This window comes from Oryctolagus cuniculus, chromosome 9, assembly GCF_051225735.1.
Source record: "Oryctolagus cuniculus isolate XC-2025 breed Fujian yellow rabbit chromosome 9, ASM5122573v1, whole genome shotgun sequence".
Taxonomy (NCBI): domain Eukaryota; kingdom Metazoa; phylum Chordata; class Mammalia; order Lagomorpha; family Leporidae; genus Oryctolagus; species Oryctolagus cuniculus.
In genome coordinates, this window is record NC_142875.1 from 90,821,005 (window position 1) to 90,838,324 (window position 17,320).

Consider the following 17,320-nt stretch of genomic DNA (forward strand, 5'->3'; position numbering starts at 1 on the left):
ATGTCTGCAACAGCCTGGCAAAGCCCGAAGCTGGGAACTCAATCCAGGTCTCCCTCATGGGTGGTGGGAACTCAATTACTTGAGCCATCACTGCTGTCTCCAAGGGCATGCATTAGCAGGAAGCTGGAGTCAGAAGCTGGAGCATGTACTCCAGTATAAGGGGGCACCTTGCACTTTGCCATGCAAGCAAAGGCTTGGGCTACAGCTAATCTGAGTTTTGTGACCCCACTGGGCCACAAGAGAACAGGGTTTTGGCGGAGCTGCCACCAAGCCTTCTGCCATGTGCCTCCCCAAGGAGGCTACCAGGACAGTTTCTCACGATCTCCCAGTTCTGATGAGATCCAAGACTTAACCCCCAAACCCCCATAGCTGCAATGGAGCACCCACGTCTCAGCAACGGGGCATCCAACAACCCAGGTCTCAGTGATCTAACTCTTCTTGGTTCTCTGTGGTTTTGGTGGTGTGCAACAAGGATCCCCGGAAGCTAGCACTTATTTTTCCTTTTACCGTTTAAATAAGTAATAAAGCATCCAAATCTGTAACTCTGACTTTCAAATAAATAAATAAATCTTAAAAAAAAAAGGAAAATTGATAGTGCCCAATAGAAAAGAAGGTGAGGATAAAAGATACTTCTTTGCATTGCTACTTAAAGTATATACTGATGAAATACAATTTGGAAACATCTCTCACAATTTAAAAATTGGCACCCTCTTTGGCCTATAAATTCCACTAATAGGAATTTCACTTCTAGACATTCAGCTAACAGAAGAAAGGACACACACATATGTGATATTTAAAAGCTCATCTCAGAATCATGTACGGCAAGCATTTGGCCCAGAGGTTAACACCCTGCTTGGAATGTCCATATCCCAGATCACAGTGCTTAGGTTCTGGTCCCAGATCCTCTGCTTCCAATTCCAACTTCCCGCTAATGCACACTCTGGGAGGTAACAAGTGATGACCCAAGTAGTTAGGTCCCTTCCACCCACGTGGGAGACCTAGATTGAGTTCTGAACTCCTGGCTGCAGCCTAGCTCAGCCCTGGCTGTCATGGACATTTGGGGGAGTGAACTAACAGATGGAATTTCTCTCTCTTTCCGTTTTTTCCCTTTCAAATATTTTTTTTAGTTTAAATTTTAGGTATATATTAAGTATATGTGTTTGGGGTAAACATCTGTTATGTCATACTCCAAACTGGTTACCTTTGAAGAGTAAAAACTTTCTGTTTAAATTATTATTTTTGGCCGGCGCCGCGGCTCACTAGGCTAATCCTCCGCCTTGCGGCGCCGGCACACCGGGTTCTAGTCCTGGTCGGGGCGCCGGATTCTGTCCCGGTTGCCCCTCTTCCAGGCCAGCTCTCTGTTGTGGCCAGGGAGTGCAGTGGAGGATGGCCCAAGTACTTGGGCCCTGCACCCCATGGGAGACCAGGAGAAGCACCTGGCTCCTGCCATCGGATCAGCGCGGTGCGCCGGCCGCAGTGCGCTGGCCGCGGTGGCTATTGGAGGGTGAACCAACGGCAAAGGAAGACCTTTCTCTCTGTCTCTCTCTCTCACTGTCCACTCTGCTTGTCAAAAAATAAAAATAAATAAATAAAAATAAATTATTATTTTTAAGTTTGAGAAAGAGACAGAGAAAGAGAGAGAGAAAGGACACCCCCCCCACACACACTGTTTCCCAGCTGATAACAGCTGGGGCTGGGCCAGGGGCCAAGGCCAAGAGCCAGAAACTCAATCAATTTCTCCCACAAGTGGCAGGAACACAATTAAGTTAGCCATCTCCATGGCTTCCCAGTGTCTACAACAGTGGGACACGAGAGAGGCCGGAGCTGGAGCCAAACATCAAGCCCAAGCACTTAAATGTAGGAGGCGGGCATCTTAACTGCTAGGTTCCATGTTTCTATTTTATATATTTTTGAATGGACAAAATTTTACCATAATTTACCATATTTTTTTTTAATTTCAGAAAGCATATCTCATAAAAGCAGAGAATAGTGTAATGAACCATTAATATTTAAAATACAAATACTTAAACTATGTTGTCCTGTTTTTTAAGTTCTTACAAATTTAGAACCATCTTTCTTCCTTTGACTTGAGACAGACTCAATTGTCCAACAGAGTTTACCACTTCCTGGATTTGTCTGATTGTTTCCCTTTCCTCTGATCCTTTTGTTCTTGTAAAATGGAAATTAGATCTGAAGGCCATAGATTAGGGATCCTCAATGGGAGGCATAGTCTGCTTGTTCTACTCTTAGTAATGCTAAAATTGATCGGTGGGTTTTGAATGTGAAGACAGCACTCCCCTATAATCATTAAATAATCTGTGGAGACACTTTGGCACACTGAACATCCCAGTTCCTATCTTTGCCTAATCATTTTCTTTCTTTCTTTTTTTTTTTTTTTTTTTTGACAGGCAGAGTGGGCAGTGAGAGAGAGACAGAGAGAAAGGTCTTCCTTTGCCGTTGGTTCACCCTCCAATGGCTGCCGCGGCCGGCGCACCACGCTGATCCGATGGCAGGAGCCAGGTGCTTCTCCTGGTCTCCCATGGGGTGCAGGGCCCAAGCACTTGGGCCATCCTCCACTGCACTCCCTGGCCACAGCAGAGAGCTGGCCTGGAAGAGGGGCAACCGGGACAGAATCCGGCACCCCGACCGGGACTAGAACCCGGTGTGCCGGCGCCGCAGGCGGAGGATTAGCCTAGTGAACTGCAGCGCCGGCCATCATTTTCTTTTAAAGATTTTTTTGTGGGGTTGGTGTTGTGAAAAGTTCATGGCCATAAAGATTTTAGTTGCTTATTTGAAATTCGAAATGAGAAAAATATTTTGTCCTTAAATAGATCTTCCTAGCAGTATTTCGCTACGTGTGGGCAACTATCTCTGTCAGTTACTAATAATCTGGACAAAACCTTTCATCACGCCTTTCTCTGATTTTTAAAATGTTTTCTTTTATTCATAGGAAAGGTAGGACCAGAGGGGTGGGAGGAGGCAGGGAGACAGAAAAAAAAAGGTAAGTCTATTTCTTTAAAAAAGAAAAAAAGATTTATTTATTTGAAAGGCAGAGTCAGAGGGAAAGAGAAATCTTTCATTTGCTGGTTTACTATCTAATGGCCCAAGGGCAACGGAAGCCAGGAGCTGGGAACTTCTTCCAGGTCTCCCAGGTCGGGGCAGGGCCAAAGGTCATCTTCCTCTGCTTTCCAAGGCCACAGCAGTCTGGGCTCCAACTGGCGCCCATATGGCATGCAGGGGCTACACAACCTACTAAGCAGGCATCAGAGGGTGTTCTGTGTGCTGGTTCATGCCCCAGCCAGGAAGCCCAGGAGCCGGGAACTCTATCCGGGCCTCCCACGTGGGTGACAGAGACCGCCACCCGTGGCCTCCCAGGCCTACAAACACAGCACCTGGATTAAACCAACTCGCAGACGTCTCCGGGGGGAGCACCCCCTCCCTCTGATATTTTTAACTGATAAAAAAGGTACTAGAACTTGGGAAAGACATGTTTTATTAGGCCAATAGATTTCCTTATCTTTAAACAACCTCATTAAAATATAACTGCCAGAAGACATATACGATTGGATTATTCACACCAGTAAACCAAACAATATATGGATTCCTGGGCAGCCATTCCGCTCTGCTCCGGTAGCGCCAAGCACACAGGGTCCCTTTACAAGACAATCCTGAGGTCCCGCCCCATCTCAGTCCCTGGGCGCCGCCCCCTATCCCAGGGCCCCTTCCCACTTCCCCGAGCCTCTGCGACACCTCCTCAGGCTCGGTGCCCCCTCCTGCGGCCACCGTGCCGGCCCTGCCCAGCCACAAGGACCGGCAGCAGCCCCGTGTCCTCCCCGCGGGGACCCCTCCTGCACCTCCCCCAACACCGTCCTTCCGCCCAGGGCGCTCCGCCGCCCGCCTTCCCGCTTCCCGTAGGCTCCGCGCGGCTCCCCTGCCCCCGCATTTATGATTGGCTCCCGTACTTGTCAGTCCAGGATGGCCTAGCCGGCCATTGGCTGACTTCCTCATGGCCTCGTGACGCCGCCGAAGTGGCTTAAGGCCGGGCGTGGAGCGCGAGGCGCCTCCGCGGTGTATGTCGCAGCCGGTTTTTCAGGGCGGTTTTTGGCGCGCCTGCGATGGCGGCGGTGGAGCCGGTCGCAGAAGAGACAAGTGTGACCGCAGTACCTGTGTCCGATGCCTGCAGCAATGTTGAGTCTTACGAAGTCGAAGGAGTTGGAGCCGCGGATCCAGACAAGGACGGAGTCGCGAAAGGAGCGGAGGCCATTGGAGACAGCGAGGAGGACGGGGAGGATGTGTTCGAGGTGGAGAAGATCCTGGACATGAAGACCGAGGGAGTACGTGGAGGGGGACCCCGGCGTGAGGGGGCGGGCGGGGGCGCTCGTCCCGGCGAGAGGGCCAGCCCGGGGAGGGGTCCCGAGTGAGGGGCCGGGCGAGAGGGTGCGAGCCGGGGACGCTCGCGTTTCTAGACTCAAAACAGGAGCAGCGAAGGGACCGGCCCGAGCCGAATCGAAGTCGTGGGCGAGGCAGTGGGACATTTCGGAACGGACTCCCTGGGCCGTGATGGTGAAGGGGATGCTCCAGGAAGTTCTCTGGCAGAAGGGGTGAAGCCGTTTGGGCTGTGGGGTGGGCGGCCCAAGAGGGCAGACCACTAGTGAAGGACTTCTGTGGTCATCTGTGCACAGAGCTGGGCTGCTGCCCCGTGCTGGACAAGAGTCGTAGACGGTGCTGTGTTCACAGTCCATTGTTCGCCATCGGTCCAGTGTTGGCCAAAACCGTAATCGTTCCCTGGTTGAAAACCATATGGAATTAGCGTTCACCCTGAAATAACATCTCAGTCCCGTCCACGAGGCTGGCGTTATAAAGGCCTTCAGAACCTGATCGGTATCATCCCTCTGTCCCTTATGCGTTTTGACTGTGGCTATACAATAAACTTAAATTCCCCCTCCCAGTTGTGCCTTGGTGTTCACTGCCCTCTTGGCCTGGGCTGCTCTCTTCCTTCTTTGGTGAAATCCTGCTCGGCTTTTCAAGTCTTTTGGGGGATAGATTCCTCTGCCCTCAAGCCCACGGAGTGAGGTGCTTTCTCTTCTCCGCCCTTACTGCCCTTTGGATAGACCTCTGTTAAGGCATCAACCTTCTTTATGTTTGTTCTTCTGTTAGATTGTGGACTCCTTTAAACTAGGTGGTGTGGGTCCCCCCCCCCCCCCACATAACGTCCCTCCAACCCGCAACCCTCCCCTTATCCACTCCCTCTCCCCTTCCATTCACATCAAGATTCATTTTCGATTCTCTTTATATACAGATCAGTTTAGCATACATTAAGTAAAGATAGGTTTTTTTTTTTTTTAATTAATCTTTGCATCACTGGTACTTAGTCCAGTGCTTAGCTTATGCTAATTGCTTAGTATGAATCAGATTATTGAATGAGTGAGTGAATTCTGAACTGGAGAGTAGGGAGGAATGAGAAGAAGCATGGACTATATAGAAAAAGAATGTTTCAGGGGCCGGTGCTGTGGCGTAGTGGGTGAAACCACAGCCTGCAGAGCCCGCATCCCATGTGGGTGCTGGTCAGGTCCCTGCTGCGCCACTTCTGATCCAGCTCTCTGCTGTGGCCTGGGAAAGCAGTAGAAGATGGCCCAAGTCCTTGGGCCCTTGCACCAGCATGGGAAGACCCGGAAGAAGCTCCTGGCTCCTGGCTTCCTATCTGCACAGCTCTGGCCGTTGCAGTCAGTTGGGGAGTGAACCAGCGGATGGAAGACCTCTCTTTTTCCCTCTGCCTCTCCTTCTCTATATGTGTAACTCTGACTTTCAAATAAATAAATCTTTAAAAGAAAAAAAAATAAAAATAATGTTTTAGTAGTTAAGGAGTGAAGTGTCCAAAGGCCCCATGCAGTGAGCTGTCCCTATGTCATTTTTTCCCTAAGGTTTGTTAATCAACTTACTTATTTGAAAGGCAGAGCAACACAGAGAATCTTCCATATACTTGTTTGCTCCCTAAATGGCCACAACAGCCAGGTCTGGCATAGGTGGAAGCCAGGAACGAGGAACACAATTCTGTTTCCCACTTGGGTGCAAGGGCTGCTTTTCTAGGCTCATTAGTAGGAAGCTGGATTGGAAGCTGAGTGGCCAAGACATTAACTGGCATTCCTGTATTGGATGCTGCCATTGCAGCACAACACTGGTCCCTTGTTGTATTTTTTTTTTTTTAATGTAGCAGACACTGGCTTTTTCTTTTCTAAAATTTATTTATTTATTTGAAAGAGTTACACTGAGAGAGAATCTTCCATCTACTGGGTCACTCCCCAGATGGCCACCATGGCTGGGGCTGGGCCAGGCCAAAGCTGGGAGTCAAGAGAATCATCCTGGTCCCCAACTTGGTGCAGGGGCCCAAGCACCTGGCCCATCTTCTGCTGCTTTCCCAGGTGTACCAGTAGGGGTCTAGATGGGAAATGGAGCAATCAGGCCTTGCACCAATGCCCATATGGGATGCTTTACCCACTATGCCACGATGCTGACCTCTGTTGTATTTTTTAAATTGTCTCTTTATTTCCTATTTGACAGATGTTACCTTCTCTTCATTTTTTGTCCATTCATTCAAAATTTTCTTATCAATTATTGTGTGCCAGGTAAATGTGTCAGGTTCCAGCAGAGATTAGTTGAAGCATGTACAGTTGTTGAAAGATTTTCTGTCCAGGAGAAGTTAAATAATTAAAATCTAGTGTTAGTAATATTACTGTTAACTACAACACAGTCAAGATCGAAATGTTTTATTGTATAATTTCTGCACATATATTTTAAGTACCTTGAAGAAAGAACCAATCTTTTTGTTTATTTTAAAATTTATTTATTTATTTTTTTGACAGGCAGAGTGGACAGTGAGAGAGAGAGACAGAGAGAAAGGTCTTCCTTTGCCGTTGGTTCACCCTCCAATGGCCGCCGTGGCCAGCGCACTGCGGCCGGCGCACCGCGCTGATCCAATGGCAGGAGCCAGGTACTTCTGGTCTCCCATGGGGTACAGGGCCCAAGCACCTGGGCCATCATCCACTGCACTCCTGGACACAGCAGAGAGCTGGCCTGGAAGAGGGGCAACTGGGACAGAATCCGGCGCCCCGACCGGGACTAGAACCTGGTGTGCCGGCGCCGCTAGGCGGAGGATTAGCCTAGTGAGCCGCGGCGCCGGCCAAAATTTATTTATTTTTAAAATGGTTTATTTGAAAGAGTCACACAGAGAGAGGGAAAGGCAGAGAGAGGGAGAGATCTTCATCCACTGGTTCACTTCCCAGGCTTCATCTGGGTCTCCTGCATGGATGGCAGAGGTCCAAGCACTTGGGCCATCTTCCACTGCTTTCCCAGGCACATTAGCAGGGAGCTGGATTGGAAGTGGAATAGCTAGGACCTGAACTGGTGCCCTTATGGGATGCCTGCACTGCAGGCAGTTGCTTAACCTGCTGTGCCACAGTGCCAGTCCCCAGAATTTATTTGAAAGGCAATAATGGAGATCTTCTATCTGCTGATTCACTCCTCAAATGGCTGCAACAGCTGGGGCTGGGCAAAACTGGAGTCAGGAACTCCATCTGGGTGGTAGGGGCCCTCGTGCTTTTACTGCCTTCCCAGGCACCTTAACAGGGAGCTGGATTAGAAGTGGAGCAGCTGGAACTCTCAACTGGTGCTCTGATATGGGATTGGCATGCCAGCATCACAGGCAGTGGCTTAACCCACTGGGCCACAATGCTGGTCCCAAGAACCAACCTGTTTTGTATTACCTGCATTTAACTTCAGTGCTGTTACACAGAAGTTATTTAGAAAATAGGAGTAATTGGTTAGGAGTGTTATATTGTTATTTATCTTAAAGATTTATTTCTTTATTAGAAAGGCAGAGTAACAGAGATGTTCATCCTCTGGTTCAATCTCCAAGATGGCCTCAGAAGCAAGGGCTGGGTCAAGGTGATGCCGGGAACCAGGAACTCCATGTGTCTCTCCCACAGGGGTGGCAGAAACTTGAGCTAGCATCCACTGCTTCCCTGGCACATGAGCAGGGAGCTGGATCTGAAATGGAGTAGCCAGGACTACAAGCAGGCATTCTGATATGAGATACAGGCATCCCAAGTGACAGCTTCACCCTCTGTGTCACAGTGCCCATCCCAAGGAGGGTAATGTCTTTAGAATTAAGATTCATACAGTATTTAATTTTGCCACTGTCAAAGAATTGTTGGATTTGTACCTAAAGCTTCATATTTTAGTGTAAAATAAAAACTTTAAGTGTGTAAGGTAGTAAAGGAGAATTATGTTTTAGCAGTATAAGTCTGAGTTAAAATTCTAGTTCTTAGGGACTTGGTTGTAAGTGTTCTTAGGAATGATTTATAACATGAAAGGTGTTAGTTCAGCAGAGCAGGATTGTAGCAAACTTACCAACCATCCAACTGTTACCAAATTCCTAATAATGATTTATGAGGCCTCCTTATAGTCTAGGGGCTTAAATTTTAGTTAGAAACATTTAAAAGTTACTTTTGACTAATTTATACATGATATTTCTTTTTTTTACAGATTTATTTTATTTATTTGATAGAGTTACAGAGAGAGGTAGAGACAGAGAGGTCTTCCATCTGCTGATTCACTTCCCAGATGGCCGCAATGGTCAGAGCTGCGCCAATCCGAAGCCAGGAGCCGGAAGATTCTTCCAGGTCTCCCACGTGGGTGCAGGGGCCCAAGGACTTGGGCCATCTTCTATTGCTTTCCCGACCACAGCAGAGAACTGGATCAGAAGAGGAGCAGCCGGAACTAGAACCGGCGCCCATATGGGATGCCAGTGCTTCAGGCCAGGGCTTTAACCCGCTGCACCACAGCGCCAGCCCTGTACATGATATTTCTTGATTGCAAGGTGCATATATGAACAACCAACCTAAGAACTGTGGAAATATGTACATTCACCATGCTAGCCTATATATTATTATGTATTTGGGGTAACAGAATAATCAAACAGTGTAGTACTAGTAGATGAATGGAAAGATGGCAGTAAACATTTTGAGTTGTATAGATGTACCCTGTGAGCTTCTTGGCAGGAGAGAATTATAGTGCTGTATCAAGTGATGGGGGCAGATTGGACACTCAGAAAAACTGGGAAGTAACAGGCAGAGAGACTGGCATTCCAGAAGAGTGGAATGAGTAGGCTAGCAGTTTCAAATGGGCCCCTAATTGGCCTGCAGACTTATTTTGTTTGGTACATACTGTTAGTTACTAACATTTAAATTCTGGAGAAGGGCGAGCATGCAGCAGGTTAAGTGGCTGCTTGCAATGCCAATTTGAGTCCTGGCTGTTTTGCTTATGAACCAGCTCCCTGTTAATGTGCCTGGGAAGACAGCAGAAGATGGTCCAAGTACTTGGGCCCCCGCCACCCTTGGGAGACCCAGGTGGAGTTTTGGGTTGCCAGCCCAGTCTTTGCAGCCATTTTGGAACTAAACCAGTAGATAGATCTTTCTGTCTCTCCCTCTCTGTCTCTGTTTCGGTCATTCTGCCTTCAAATCAATCAATCAATCTTTAAAAAATAGCAGGGCATAGTGGCATAGTGTTCAGCAACTGCCTACAGCACCAACATCCCTCTTGGGTGCCACTTAATCCCAGCTGCTCCACTTCTGATCCAGCTCCCCGCTAATGCAGCAGAGGATGGCCCAAGTCCTTGGGCCCCTGCACCCACGTGTGAGAACCGGAAGAAGCTCCTGGCTCTTGGCTTTGGACTGGCCCTGCCCAGGACATTGCAGTCATTTAGGGAGTGAACCAGCAGATGGAAGTTCTTGCTTTCTCTGTATCTCCCTCCCTTTCTCTGTGACTATGAGTTTCAAATAAATCTTTTTTCAAAAGAAAAAAAAATGCATGTTTGAGACTTCTTGAAAATTCTGATTGGCAACAATGAGACAGATTCATGCTTTCTGTGTTAGCATATTTCCCATTGCCCCACAATTCTGTTAACTGTCTTCCTTATTTTCTTAATCCCAGTTTCACTCATTTACTCAACTTCTAGAGAAAGCAGAGTCCCAGAGTAATAAATGAGCAATAAAGTCTGAGCAGGCTTTTCTGGCTGGTAAGAAGGCGCTTGGGAAATGGAGATGGCAAGACAGTAAGCTGAGGCCAGGCCCAGTGCAAGGCTTGATAGGGACTACATTGTACACATGAAATGAGTCTTCCTTCCACCCACCGCTGTCTTCTGTCCCCCACTTCTTTCTTTTCTTCTTCTTCTTCTTTTTTTTTTTTTTTTTGGTATGTTTGTGTGTAAGATTGATTTATTTGAAAAGCAGTTACAGAAAGCAAGAGGGAAAGACACAGTGAGATCTGGAATCTACTGGTTCACTTCCCAGATGGCCACAACAGCCAGGGCTGGGGCAGGCTGGAGCCAGGAGATTCATCCAGATCTCCCACGTGGGTGCAGGAGTCTATCTGCTTGGGCCATCTCCCACTGTTTTCCCAGGCACATTGGCAGGGAGCTTGATCGAAGTGCAGCAAAGGGATTCAAACCTTTGCCCATATGAGATGCCAGCGTCATGGCAGCCTAACCTATTATGCCACAATGCTGTCCCTAATCTCCCATCTTTTCTAATGAAAACTTTAAATTACAACAAAGTACATAAAATGTAAAGAACATCTGTAATCTCACTAAGAGATACTCGATTGATTTTTCTCTCAAGGGAATGGTTTGGCTGAAATCACCATGATAAATACTGGCTTGGGAGAATGGTATTAACACTGAGTTTATATGTTAACTGTGTTCTTTTTAGTTTATTGCTGTAATTATTTTGTTTGTTTTCAGAAAAACTTGGATCAAATGTCATGTTTTGGCATAAGCTTTGAATTGGAATAATTTTTATATAATAAATTGGGACCTTTTTTTCTAATATTTGTGGGCATTTTACTTGATTAGTTAGTGGATAAAGATTTTCTTGTTGAACATCCAAGTGGATGTTCTCCAAGTCAACACCAGAAAATACTAGGCTGCCAGTTCCAGACATTTCTTTTGAGTATCCTGATCAGTAGTCCCTTTCCAGCTTTCAGAATCACTATTCTAAATTATATGGTAACTATGTTCTTTTTTTTTTGTAATTCAGTCACCAAAGCATGTGTTCCTCATCCCTAGTTTTGCTTAATTTGTTACTTTTCATATAAATGTAATATCACAAAATTTGTGTTTTTTTTTTTTTAATTTTTGCTTGGCCATATGTTTGTGAGATTAATACAAGTGTATGGGAATTATAGTTTCTTTAATTTTCAATTTATGCAAATATATTACAGTTTGCTTTTTCTGCTACTGTTGGTGGGCATTTGAGTAGTTTCCAGTTTTTAGCAATTTTGAGTAATGCTTTAATGGATATTTTTATTTAAAGTGTGTCCTTTGGTTATACTTGGTTACATACTCATACACCTAGCAGTGGGATTACTGTGTCACAGGAATGTGTTTATCTTCAATTTAAGGTGAAAATTGTTTCTGAAAGTGATTATAGAGGGCCAGCGCTGTGGCGTAGCAGGTAAAGCTGGCGCCTGCAGTGCCAGCATCTTATTTGGGCGCTGATTCATGTCCTGACTGCTCCACTTCTTATCCAGCTCTCTGCTATGGCCTGGGAAGGCAACAGTAGATTGCCCAAATCCTTGGGCTCCTGCATCCACGTGGGAAGACCTGGAGGTAGCTCCTGGCTCCTAGCTTCAGATGGGTGCAGCTTCGGCCATTTCAGCCAATTGAGGAGTGAATCAGCAGATGGAAGACACCTCTCTCTCTCTCTCTCTCTCTCTCTGCCTCTCCTCTCTCTGTGTAGCTCTTTCAAATACATAAATAAAAACCTTTAAAGTGATTGTGCCAACTTACACTATCATAGCATAAGATAATGCCTTTTTTTTTTTAATTTTAGTTTTTAAATAAGAGGGGTAGACATTTAGTAGCGTCCCACATTGAAATTACAATATTCTAGACTCTGGGAGTTTCTGGATTCCAGCTTCCTGCTATTGCAGACCTAGCTGTTGTGGGCACTTTTTTTTTTTTTTTGAAAGAGTGACCAAGAGAGGGTGATCTTCCCATTGGTTCACTCCCCTAGTAGTCACAGCAGTCAACTGGGCCATGCCATATAAGCACCTGGGCCATCATCATTGCCTTCCAAGGCACATTAGTGTAAGCAGGAAGTTGGATCCAAAGAGAATAATGGGGACTCCAGCTGGCACTTGAGTGAACCAGTAGACCAGGGCTCTATTGGTATGCGAGTTACACAGAGAAGGAGAGGCAGAGAGAGGTCTTCTATCTGCTGGTTCACTCCCCAGTTGGCTGCAATGGCCAAAGCTGAGCTGATGCGAAGCCAGGAGCCAGGAGCTGCTTCTGATCTCCCACATGGGTGCAGGCGCCCAAGGACTTGGGCCATCTGCTTTCCCAGGTCATAGCAGAGAGCTGGATTGGAAGTGACGCAGTCAGAACTTGAACTGGCGCCCATATGGGATGCTGGCATTGCAGGTGGTGGCTTTACCCGCTACGCCACAGTGCCGGCCCCTGACTTTCAAATAAATAAATCTTTTTAAAAATGATTGATCCATGTGGTAGCATGTCAGGATTTCCTTTTTCAGGTTGCATAATATTCCATTGTATGTGTGCACTATGTCTTATCCATTTATCACTGATGAACACTTAAGTTGTTTCCACTTTTTGGCTACTGTGAATAATGCTGTAATGAACATTGGTGTACAGATGTCTGTTTAAGTTGCTGTTCTCTATTCTTTTGGGTATACACAGTCATTCTAGGTATCTGTGGGGTATTGGTTCCAGGACACTTCCACCTTCTACCCAGATACCTTAGTCCAGTGCCTTAATGGAAATGATACAGTATTTGCATTTAAATTTACTGACATCCTCCTGTATGCTTTAAATCACATCTGTATGACTTACAATACCTAATACAGTGTAAGTGCCATGTAAGTAGTTGTTACACTGTATTATTAAAGGAATAATGATAGGAAAGTCTGTGTATGTAGTCTGTATATGTACTAACAGTGCATTTTTCCCCCAGATATTTTTGACCTGAGATTGGTTGAATCCATGCATGCAGAACCCAGAGATACTAAGGGCCAACTGTTTCTACTTGTGGAATTGCTGGGTAATAGGGTGATTGACTCTGTGTTTAGCTTTTTGAGGAACTATCTAACTGCTTTCCATAGTAGCTGTATCATTTTATATTCCCAACACCAGTATAAGAAGGTTCCAGTTTGTTTACATTCTCATCAGTATTTGTTATTTTCTCATTTTGTAGTTATGATTTGTATTTCTTAGGGACTAGTAATATTGAACATTCTTTTCATATACTTGTTAATGATTTGTATGTTTTATTTGGAGAAACACCTGTTCAAGTCCCTTACCCATTTTTATTTTTTATTTTTTTTGACAGGCATAGTGGACAGAGAGAGAGACAGAGAGAAAGGTCTTCCTTTGCCGTTGGTTCACCCTCCAATGGCTGCCGCGGCCGGTGTGCTGCGGCCCGCGTGCTGCGCCTATCCAAAGGCAGGAGCCAGGTACTTATCCTGGTCTCCCGTGGGGTGCAGGGCCCAAGCACTTGGGCCATCCTCCACTGCACTCCCTGGCCACAGCAGAGAGCTGGCCTGGAAGAGGGGCAACCGGGACAGAATCCGGCGCCCCGACCAGGACTAGAACCCGGTGTGCCGGCGCCGCAAGGTGGAGGATTAGCCTACTGAGCCGCGGCACCGGCCCCTTACCCATTTTTAAGTGAATTGTTTTGTCTTGTTTGTGAGTTGTAGGAGTTGCTTCTGTGTTTTAGATATTAATCTCTTACTAAATAGGTCATTGGTAAATATTTTCTCCCATTTTGTCAGTTGTCTTTTCACTCTATTGGTAATGTTCTTAATGCACAAGTTAATTTTTATTAAATATGGTTTATTTTTCTTTAGTTTGGGTTTTTGGTGCAATATTCGGGAATCTGTTGCCAAAGACAAAAATCTGTTCCTGTGTTTTAAGATTTCATGGCTTTAGCTTACTTTTTTTTTTTTTTTTTTTAAAGATTTATTTATTTGAAAGTCAGAGTTACACAGAGAAAGAAGGAGAGGCAGAGAGAGAGAGAGAGAAAGAGGTCTTCCATCCACTGGTTTACTCCCCAGTTGGCCGCAACAGCCAGAGCTACACTGATCTGGAGCCAGGAGCCAGGAGCTTCTTCCGGGTCTCCTATGCCGGTGCAGGGACCCAAGGACTTGGGCCATCTTCTGTTTTTCCAGGCCATGGCAGAGAACTGGATCAGAAGTGGAGCAGCCGGGACTCGAACCGGCGCCCATATAGGATGCTGGCTGGCACTGCAGGTGGTGGCTTTACCCACTACGCCACAGCGCCAGCCCCTAGCTTATTTTTTAAAATTTATTTAAGACACACATGCACACACACGCACACACAGCCGGGACAAGAACCAGTGCCCATGTGGGATGTCGGCACTGCAGGCAGAGGATTAACAAACTGCACCACAGTGCCGGCCCCAGTCTTCAGTTTTTGAAAAGTATATTAGGAATGCTGTGTTTTCAAAAGCCACTTGTGTCAGGAGATGAACCCACTTTATAATATGATTCGGATTTCCATTTAGAAGCAGTTTTCCAGTTCTTTCATATATTCTCAGGAGTTCTATGTTTGGAGAAATTTAATCAAGTCAGTAATATGCTTTGTTTGCCTGTTTTAAATTTATACAACAGGGTAAAATCCTTTACAAAGTTCGATGGAAAGGATATACCTCAGATGATGACACGTGGGAGCCTGAGATTCACCTGGAGGACTGTAAAGAAGTTCTTCTTGAATTCAGAAAGAAAGTTGCGGAGAACAAAGCCCGAACAGTCAAGAAGGATATTCAGGTATCATGTTTTATCTCATATTTCTTCTTTGTTTTTAAGTACATGAGTTCATTCTAAATTTCACTACACAAAGTATATATACTAAACAGTTTACAAATAACACACAATATTCCTTATTATCAATTCCATATAACCAGCTGGTTTTCATTCAGTGCTTTCTGTGATTTTTTTTTTTTTTTTTTTTTGGCCATATTTGCTTTCTGTACTCAACCTATAATTCCAGTTCACAAGTATCTAGTTTAAACATGAGAACTGGTTAATAATTGAGCCGGTTAATAGTTAAGAGCAAAATGAAAATTAAAAAAACAAAAACAAAAACGAAGTGTGTCAAAACTTAAGTTGTTTGTCCATAATGTATGTTTGTCTAAAAAGCACAGTGACAGAGAGATCTTTCTCTTTCGTCCACTGGTTCACTCCCCAAATGCTTGCAACAGCCTGAGCTGGGCCAGGCTGAAGGCAGGAGCCAGGACTCTATCTGCGTCTTCCACATAGATAGATCGCAAGAACTGAAGTACTTGGGCCATTCTGTCACTCCTCAAGTATTCTGATATTCGCACCACATTGATTCTTTGGCCTAATCATTGAAGTAATGTCAGTAGACAGGAATATAGCAAAAATAAAACTGATTGTGGCTTGTCCCCCTCTGGAAGAAAAGCTTTTTCATTCATGAGCTTTTGGTAATTCTTTTCACTGTAGGTACAGAAAATTAAGAGTTAGGAAAAGAAAACTGCATTGTTCATCTCCTCATCTATTCCTGTTGAGGTACACAATAAATAAGAGCATATGTGAAGAAATTCATGAAAGATGAGCATTATGGGGAAAAAATACTATGCATGGATTTTCAAATATTTTGCACCAAAATAAACTTACCTTCTAGATTTCTAAAAGCCGTTTTGAAGTAGGATGAACTGCCTGTTGCTTCTTGATGACTGTTGCTTTGCAGGTTTGTTTGTGTTTGTACTGTAATCATTTCCTGCTCTTGTACTTATGTGGGATGGCTCCTCCTGAAGTTCTGGGCGGCAGGGTGAACAGGATAATTTCCTTACTGTCACGGCTCCTGAGCAGCCTCCTTTTTTCTGTTTATAAAAAGTTAAAAAAATATAGCCTTTGTAAGGCTTTTTCTGGCTCTCTATACACACCCCCTCCTCCCCTGCTCCCTGTACATCTGAATCTTGTATTTCTTTTTTCCTGTCCAGAAAAATCTAATCCTAGCTGTTTTCTTCCTTGTGCAGTGTAGTTAGGGAAGTCCTGAGAGGGAGCCAGCAGTGGAAGTTCATAGTCAGTCAGAGGGCACCAACTTCAGCACCTCCAGCACCCCCCCACAGGGCTCCTCACAGGTCAGCTGCTCTTCTCAGAAAGAACTGCCAGGCTCTTCATTGATTCTTCCCCGCTTGGTGATCACGTCCTCTGCTTCCTTGTTTCCATATCAGTGTCACACAGCTCTTACAGCTCTTGGTGGTTTCCTCCCCTGTTTGTAGTTTGGGGTTCTCCAGCATACTTTTTTTTAGAAAACTTTTATTTAATAAATATAAATTTCGAAAGTACAACTTTTGGGGACTGGCGCTGTGGTACAGCAGGTTAACGCCCTGGTCTGAAGCAGCTAGTCTGAAGCACCGGCATCCCATATGGGCGCTGGTTCCAGACCTGGCTGCTCCACTTCTGATTCAGCTCTCTGTGGTAGCCTGAGAAAGCAGTAGAAGATGGCCCGAGTCCTTGGGCCCTGCACCCAAATGAGAGACCCAGAAGAAGCTCCTGGCTCCTGGCTTCAGATTGGCACAGCTTCGGCTGTTGTGGCCAACTGGGGAGTGAACCATCGAATGGAAGCCCTCACTCTCTCTCCTTCTCCATCTCCCTGCCTCCCTCCCTCTCTCTCTCCTCTCTCTGTGTAACTCTTTCAAATAAATAAATAAATCTTTAAAAAAAAAATAAAGTACAACTTTTGGATTATAGCGGCTTTTCCCTCCATAGCCACCCTCCCACCCGCAAACCATCCCATCTCCTACTCCCTCTCCCATTCCATTCTTCATTAAGATTCATTTTTAGGCTGGTGCCACGGCTCACTTGGCTAATCCTCCACCTGCGGTGCTGGTACCCCGGGTTCTATTCCCAGTTGGGGCGCCAGGTTCTGACCCTGTGCTCCTCTTCCAGTCTAGCTCTCTGCTGTGGCCCGGGAAGGCAGTGGAGGATGGCCCAAGTGCTTGGGCCCTGCACCTGCATGGGAGACCAGGAAGAAGCACGTGGCTCCTAGCTTCAGATTGGCGCAGCATGCCTGCTGTAGCAGCCATTTGGGGGGGTGAACTAATGGAAGGAAGACCTTTGTCTCTGTCTCTCTCTCTCAATGTCTAACTCTGCCTGTCAAAAAAAAAAAAAAAAAAAAAAAGTATACCTTGAGGCCAGCGCTGTGGCATAGTGGGCTAAGCCTCTGCCTGCAATGCACGCTTCCCATAGGGCCCTGCCTCAAGTC

The 17,320-nt window shown here is 45.9% G+C and overlaps 2 protein-coding genes across 4 annotated transcripts in view; one reads left to right on the forward strand and one right to left on the reverse strand.

Moving 5' to 3' along the window:
- Nucleotides 1–3,939: 3,939 nt before the first annotated feature.
- MPHOSPH8 (M-phase phosphoprotein 8) overlaps nt 3,940–17,320 on the forward strand; it is a 37,796-nt gene continuing 24,415 nt past the window's right edge. For both annotated transcript variants that reach the window (XR_011378893.2, XM_008259952.5), the window contains exons 1-2: nt 3,940–4,334; nt 14,701–14,856. Coding sequence is in view for 1 of the 2 variants with exons in the window: in XM_008259952.5 (XP_008258174.1) it covers nt 4,116–4,334; nt 14,701–14,856 (375 nt within the window). In the remaining variant the exon portion in view is untranslated. The remainder of the gene's footprint in view (nt 4,335–14,700; nt 14,857–17,320) is intronic.
- PSPC1 (paraspeckle component 1) overlaps nt 14,848–17,320 on the reverse strand; it is a 135,824-nt gene continuing 133,351 nt past the window's right edge. For both annotated transcript variants that reach the window (XR_016213375.1, XR_016213374.1), the window contains exons 9-10: nt 15,727–15,932; nt 14,848–15,546 (exon numbers count right to left, since the gene is read on the reverse strand). The gene's annotated coding sequence lies outside the window, so the exon portion shown is untranslated. The remainder of the gene's footprint in view (nt 15,547–15,726; nt 15,933–17,320) is intronic.